The sequence below is a fragment of the Topomyia yanbarensis genome, chromosome 3, assembly GCF_030247195.1.
Source record: "Topomyia yanbarensis strain Yona2022 chromosome 3, ASM3024719v1, whole genome shotgun sequence".
NCBI classification, from domain to species: Eukaryota; Metazoa; Arthropoda; class Insecta; order Diptera; family Culicidae; genus Topomyia; species Topomyia yanbarensis.
Genome location: NC_080672.1, coordinates 384,074,662 through 384,081,931, shown reverse-complemented (window position 1 = coordinate 384,081,931; position 7,270 = coordinate 384,074,662). Strand labels below are relative to the sequence as shown.

Below are 7,270 nucleotides of genomic sequence, written 5' to 3'. Positions count from 1 at the left end.
ACCGTGTCGTTCTTCGTATTTAAAAACACTTTTGTTTGATAATCCGTACCGAAAAACTACGATTTTGGACCGACTAGAGAGGAGCTCCAAAACAGTCGACCGATCGCGGCTAAGGTACACACTAAACCATCACGAAACAGCGAATAAAAAAATGTTGAAAAAACATGTTGTTTCGGCAGCTGCGGCTGGCTTTGTATTTGCGAAAGACTTCTTCGGCGTCCTCGTCATCGCCAGAGTATAGAAGTGAAGTTGTTCATTCCGGCTCACATGGTTAATTAGCTGTGAGACGATCAGTAGTGACCTATCGTTCCCCCAAGCGTATGTTTCATGTTGATGCCCGTATGTTTTTCAAAAACAAAAATATCGAAAAACCAACATAAACCTCGCATTCAGCATTATTTTTCTACATAAGGAAAAACTTACTTGACATTTTTCACATTGATTAAATGGCCTCGGGGTTAAATCCTAACAATAAACAGGAACAACAACAAATAAATAAATAAAATATATCCTTTCATTGCACGAAATGATCAACTGGGTTCATGCTCCTATTGTTTATATATTTAATTTATTCACTATTCTTGATTAATTTTTTCTCGAGTACAGCAACTGTTCGGTAACTGGGCTAAGAGCGCAGCCCAGTTAGCGAATGCCGCTCGCTAACTGGGCTGACCTGTCAAATGTCAAAAATCACCGAGGGGAACTGCGATGCTCTGTCAAGTTTACATCATTATCTTCAACATTGTGATTATGACTGGAAGTTGGTAAAACATAACAAGTGAAAAAACAACATAGCGCCAGGATGTGGACAAAATGAGGAAACTGCCATTTTTTCCGCTATGTTCGAACACATTATTTTGATTGATCATCACATGAATAGTTTTAATGCGAAAGTATCTATGTAGGTAATAAAGGCGTGCTCGAATAAGATGTCAATAAACAGATTCTGAAATAGTAGCGACGAATAGTTTTCAATTTTTTTACCAGGTAGCAAAAGGTGTAAAAATCGGTACGTTACGTGAATTTTTTTTATACGTATCTTTATTGATAGTTCAGAAAGCTTGGTTACATGGATTAAGATATTTATTGATGCTATTCAGTATGACAAACTAGTTTCGAACCGCTTTCAACTTGGCTGAACTGCCATTTTTATGACGTCATCATGCAATGTTCTATATTATCAATTTACGACCATCTAATTTCTGACCAGAGATGCCATTATGCCAGATTTACCTGGCACAGCCAGAGTTTTTTACAGCTTTCAGACAAAAAGACAAACCTCTCATTCTGCCAGATTTTTAATTTATAGAAGTTGTTACACACAAATTTTAGAAATTGGGGCCATATTTTCCCAAATTTGACAAAAATCGATTGATGCACCTTCTACGAAGATGTAATATATGTCAAATATCGATGACTATGAGGTCGCTGTCAAGTGACAGATTTTGCCAGACAATTTAAGTTGAATTACCAGATTTTCTTTGAAAAACAGTGGCAACCCTGTTCCTGACCAACAGCATTGCTTGATGTGCGTCGTAAATTTCACTGGTGAAACTAAAAGGATATATTTTCTTTCTATTTAGTTGCATACTAATCTTCGGGTTTTCTGTGAAAAGCATAATAAAAAAATCATTTTTAACTTTAGTCAGCTTTTTGTTTAAATAAGGTGAAAGTGGTGCTTGGTTCTGCAATGGATATTGCGTCTGGATCCAAACAGAAACGTAAGCAGAGAACGCTTACGTTGGTTGAGAAGGTTAAAATTATAGAGGATTTTGAAAATGGCGGTGACACACACGAATCGCTTGCTAGAAAATATGGTGTAGGATCGTCCTCTGTAACTCGATTCTTGCAGCACAAGGATGAATTGCGAGCCAAACTAGTTGTTTATAGAGAACACGGTATCCAAAGTCGAAGAACGTTGAAGGAGCAGCATTTACCTCTAATGGAAGAATCTCTTTATTTATGGATTCTCCAACAGAGGGAAGCCAATATTATTGTTACATCAGAAGCACTACGGGTGAAGGGAGAATTGTTGTTGCATGAGATTCAGAAACACGGGTATTACGTGGGGCAGAATTTTGCATTTTCGGATGGATGGGTACGAAGTTTAAGAAACCGTTTTGGATTGCATGTAAAGCGTGTAGCTGAAGAAAAAGCTTCCGCGGATATAGGCGCATACTTGAAGTTTAAGGAGATTTTGATGACGAGAATTGTCGAATCGGACTTGAAAAAGTGCCAAATATACAACGCTGATGAATCTGCTATTTTTGTAAAGTTGCTAGCATCACGAAGTGTAGTCCTTGCAAACGAGACAAAGGCATCTGGGCGTAAATTAAACAAGATGCGCTATACATTCATGCCATGTTGTAATGCCGATGGCTCAAATAAACTTAAACTGATGTTTATCGGATCCGCGGCCAAACCACGCTCGCTTGCTACCAAGGAACTTCTACCCGTATCATATTATAATTCCAAGAAAGCTTGGATGACGCGAGAGCTTTTTCGAACATGGTTCTATCGCGAATTCGTACCAACGGTAAGGGAGTTCTCCAAGGAATTTAATTTAGAGCCCAAGGCGTTACTGGTGCTTGATAATTGCACAGCACATTACGACGGAGGAGACGATTTGAAATCGGATGATGGATTAATTGAGGTGAGATTATTTGATACACTTCACATCAAAATGTAACGAAGTAAACTTGGTACATTCTGATTTCCATAGGTAATTTATCTACCACGAAACGTTACTTCCGAGTGTCAGCCTATGGACCAGGCAGTGATTAACGCTATAAAATTGAGATACAAACGGAAGCTTATGCTTAAATTAGTACTGGAAGATGAGGATCTCAAGTTCGAAGGCCGACTTAAAAAAATCTCACTACAGCAGAGTATTGATTGGTTGTCAACCGCGTGGAATGAAATCAGTACTTCTACAATTGAAAACTCGTGGAAGAAACTGATCGCTCATTTTCCTAAAAGCGATTGGAGTTCAGTGGATGCTGGTGAGTCCGACAATGGAGATGACTTAAAAGCTCTGATCACGGCAGTAGATGCTCTGGCTGGCACCACTACGTCCAGTGAAGAGATCGAATCATGGATAGTCGACCATGTTTACGATTATGATAAAAACCCGGCATGGCTCACGAGTGCAGTGTTCACCGATCAAGAAATAGTCAATTCTGTGCTAGGATTAAACGATTCACACTCTATAGATTCTTACCCGGAAGAATCAGCCGACAATACATCATCTGCAAGTGTAGAAGAGCAGCAACAGGAACCAGAGTTTACGCGAGCTATTCAATCTTTGGACTGTTTGATGCGTTTCGTGCAGAATGACGCCTCGGACGTAAGCCGTTTCAAATCATTGAGAACAAAGTTGATCGAAAACGAATGGCGTAAACGAACTTTATAACTCGCCGGTATACATTTTCGTTAAATAATAATTATTTAATTCGTAATACCCACAAGCGTTTTTTACGGTTGGATTGTTGGTCCTTTTCGGCAATTCATTGCTCAAACATAGTAGAATATAGAAGAGTATTCTCTATATTATATAGACTTGAAAATACTTTTATCTCGACCTATAATAACATATCCTCAACAAAATCATAATTTATTATATATATGCATTAAAAGAAATAATAATTATTTACATCCATCTGTCATCCTTACTTTCCATTCGCTTACCCCTTGCAAAGTTTGACATCAAAATGTCAAAATACATTTGACGTCTATTTTTGACGTTTAACTGCTTTTTAACTGGGCTATAGCCCAGTTACCGAACGCCCAGTTAAAGAGCGCCCAGTTACCGAATGACTGCTGTATTTGGTACTTTTCCTTTTGTAAGTTCGTCCATTATAAAAACAATATTACTTTCCAGATATTGCAACAATATTGAATCGCGTGAGATATCTAGTACGATTTTTGATCCCTACTAACAATCTCCAACAACCTCCCGGCACAACTGTGGAGTGCGCAGTAATATACACACTAGACTGCCTAGAAAAATAATGAATTTTTGAAAACTCAATCGGCCCACCCCTCATTCGATTCCTAGTCCCACCAGGAGTACTTGATCTAATTTTGAAGTAAATCGGACAAGTCTAGCTACCAGACCAACGTGCCTGAAGTTTGTATGGGATTTTTCGACAATTCACATGGAGAAAATCCACTAATTTGCATTTTGCCGCTAGGTGGCACTGTATGTATCGCATTATCACTGTAAGTGAAAATAAGCAAGATAATTTAATTATCTACAACTTTGTTGAAGACTGCTAGTGAATCCGGCTGTGTTAAAAGAAGTTATTAAACTTTTAACGAAGTGATGTCCGAGTCAGTTTTGCATGGGGCCTAGCAGTGCATGGTTGTGTATCAGTACTCGATTCCCACGAACTATGCATTTTTGCAAAACTGACTTAGACATCACTTCACTAAAAGTCTAATAACTTCTTTTAACAAAGCTGAATTCACTAGCAGTCTTCGGCGAAGTAGACAATTAAATTATCTTTCTTATTTTCATTTACAGTGATAAAACGATACATACAGTGCTACCTAGCGGCAAAAATGCGAGTTAGTGGGTTTTCTCCAAGTAAATTGTCGAAAAAACCCATACAAACTTCAGGCACGTTGGTCCGGTAGCTAGACTTGTCCGATTTGCTTCAAATTTGGTGCAAGTACTCCTGGTGGAACTAGGAATCGAATCATGGGTGGGCCGAAAGGGTTCATTTCACTCTAATACACTCCTCTAGCAATAGCATCAGTCGGACTAACATTCCTTCCCTTCCGGTTCTTGATCTACACTCTGGCAACTGTGTTGATTATTTAACAACTTGGGATTATCAGAAGTTGTACATTGAAGGATGAGATGTCAACCCCTACGCATTACCACCTATTGATTCTCTGTGCAATTTTCAGTATTCTAGAGTCCACATTCCATCAATACATTAATACATGCCGTGCGTAGTAACTAAAAACGATGAATGTTTTATCTTACGCGGCGAATAAATAAACACAAGTGATATGTTTAAGTATGTGGGTTGTTTCAAAATTTCACCGTAAAATCCCCTTCTGAATCAATACGGACTGCCGAGAATACAGTGAGATATTTTTTGGTTATTCAAATATCAATATTTTATTTCGCATCGATCTTTCGCAGTATGATGTGAAGACGTTTTCATACTCACGATAAGCAGAGTACATTTTTTATTTCATCTAGGGTTGACTGCAACGCGCAGTGATCCAAAACAAACTCCGATTGCCAACCGTCGCAAAGATCCTTGGAAGAATAGGAAGTTCTGCAAACATAAATTTAAAATGAGTAACTATTATTTATAAATTTAACATGAGTAACTGGTCACCATTTGAAATACAAACTGGTCTACTTCCGATCAAAATATTACTTGGAAAACTTACTATCAGATTGACGGCACCAAGCAGCGTAGCTTTCACGGTGACATCCAAGTCGCGTGGAAAGTTGATGGTGAAATCATCGAAATCGGCACAAGCATCGCAAACAAATCCCGCGTAGTGCTTCGTAATGCTTCCCACCTCAGAACCGTTCAGTGCAACGATTCTGTACTGAATGTCACCAAAGCAAGCAAAGTTCAATTTGGGACCTTCAATTTTCAGCACCGTCTTTCCTTCAGCATCCAGAACACTGAACCGCGACGTCCAAATAGACCAGTCCTGTTGTACGACGCCCAACAGTACACCATTTGCCGCCCGAACGGACAACCGTTCGCTGCTGAACGGCAGCGGATAGCAACAGCATGGTGTGCAACAGTTGAATACACAGCGTCCTTCCCGGTTAAACTGCAAAGCCAACCAGCCATCTGGTTTGATCATTTTCGAGCCAGTTCGAAAACCATGAGGAACGCAATTTCTCATGCAGCAATCTTCCGTCTCTTCCATGCGGAAGATCATCGTGTCGTGTTGGTTCGACAGGTCGAAATTGATGCGCATATCGACGCCGCAGAAGATTTGCAGCCAGTTGATTTCTTGTTTAAACTTCATGACTTCGGTATCGAGCAGTGATTCTAGTCCTCCTGGGCAGTTGGTAAATTCAAGCGGTGGCACGGTCTCGCATGGAAAGGGCTGCTTACTGATTGGTGGCCCTGTGGGGGGCAAATACAATGGTGGAGGCTGAAACACAAATGTCAATTAGATACATACTTGAACATTCTAGTATTGGGGAAGAAGACCGGGTGACGTCACGGGATAGACGTTTGTTTTCGAAATTCTGGTTACTGATTAAATGCTCATAAAAAAAACTTTCAAGCTGATTACATTTTCATGAACGATCATGTCAGCACATGGAACTGAGAACATTTGATCAGTTCAAACTAGTTAAACCACTGAACATGAAACTATTTAACAGCGTAAACACTTACCTGCTTCACGACATCATTCTGATATTCCGCTTTCTCCATGTTCATGATGGAACCTCACTCGGAATTACCCGAAGAATCTTAATAAACCGATAGAACAAATAAAACTCCGCACAGATTCTCGGCAAATGCTTTTACTCTGATCGGTAGCTCTCAGTAGACTGCGCCTGTATTGAACGTGCTGATCTTTAACATAGGCTTGGCATATTTGCTCAACTTCTGCGGAAGATTTTCGATCCAGCGAGCGTTGATTTTTTTTTTCAACCGGCTTTGGATAACGAACATCACCAAGCGTTAAGGACGATTCAGACGATACACCAGCTTCCGTCAACGTCAACGGAATGGAACGTCACCGTTTCGTCAGGATAAGTTACATGCAGTTAAATGGAGGCATTCACACACAACATCAACGGCACGGAACGTTTTGACGTACGGCACGTGTGAACGGGCACAAGAGAAAAGTATCAAACTCGTGAATGATGAATGGATCATACGGCACGATCACAATTGGGCAAGTTGCGTCGGCGATGAGGTTTCATCGCTCAGGGAAGCTGATAACAAATGTAAACAAATAGAGTTGCTTATGGTAAGCGATTTCTTGAAATGAAACATCAAACCCTCTCATTCATGTACAAATAGTGCGATTGAGATTGAAGTGAATTTCTTTCGTTTGTATGCTAACAAAAAAAAATATGATTTGCATAAGTTGTCCGAGGAATGCGAACGTTTCCATACGGTCGGTCCCATGTGAATATGTGTGGGATTTAAATATTGATAAAGCAATTCAGCGGAACTGCATAGACAGTGTGGCGTTTAAGGGGATGGTATATAAGCATTATTGCATACAATGATTTGGAAAAGAATGAAGTAATAAATCCAATAAT

At 39.7% G+C, this 7,270-nt stretch overlaps 2 protein-coding genes across 2 annotated transcripts; one reads left to right on the top strand and one right to left on the bottom strand.

The window, feature by feature from the left end:
- The first annotated feature begins 1,690 nt into the window (after positions 1 to 1,690).
- Positions 1,691 to 3,412, top strand: LOC131688280 (jerky protein homolog-like). Its single transcript, XM_058972468.1, has 2 exons — positions 1,691 to 2,653; positions 2,723 to 3,412. The coding sequence occupies exons 1-2, from the start codon at positions 1,691 to 1,693 to the stop codon at positions 3,410 to 3,412; spliced, it is 1,653 nt and encodes a 550-aa protein (XP_058828451.1).
- A 1,705-nt stretch (positions 3,413 to 5,117) lies between these two features.
- Positions 5,118 to 6,852, bottom strand: LOC131688925 (phospholipid scramblase 2-like). Its single transcript, XM_058973547.1, has 3 exons — positions 6,390 to 6,852; positions 5,413 to 6,141; positions 5,118 to 5,294 (listed from the first exon to the last, which is right to left on the bottom strand). Exons 1-3 carry the CDS (start codon positions 6,432 to 6,434, stop codon positions 5,208 to 5,210), a joined length of 861 nt encoding a protein of 286 aa, XP_058829530.1. The 5' UTR covers positions 6,435 to 6,852; the 3' UTR covers positions 5,118 to 5,207.
- Positions 6,853 to 7,270: the final 418 nt, after the last annotated feature.

What these genes read in the sequence shown, in the direction of transcription:
- LOC131688925 (XM_058973547.1), bottom strand. Translation starts at nt 6,434, where the DNA reads ATGAACATGGAGAAAGCGGAATATCAGAATGATGTCGTGAAGCAG. An exon ending in AGAATGATGTCGTGAAGCAG is followed by an intron (nt 6,142 to 6,389) that starts GTAAGTGTTTAC and finishes TTTGTGTTTCAG; the next exon opens with CCTCCACCATTGTATTTGCC. An exon ending in TTGGTGCCGTCAATCTGATA is followed by an intron (nt 5,295 to 5,412) that starts GTAAGTTTTCCA and finishes TTATGTTTGCAG; the next exon opens with AACTTCCTATTCTTCCAAGG.
- LOC131688280 (XM_058972468.1), top strand. Translation starts at nt 1,691, where the DNA reads ATGGATATTGCGTCTGGATCCAAACAGAAACGTAAGCAGAGAACGCTT. An exon ending in CGGATGATGGATTAATTGAG is followed by an intron (nt 2,654 to 2,722) that starts GTGAGATTATTT and finishes TGATTTCCATAG; the next exon opens with GTAATTTATCTACCACGAAA.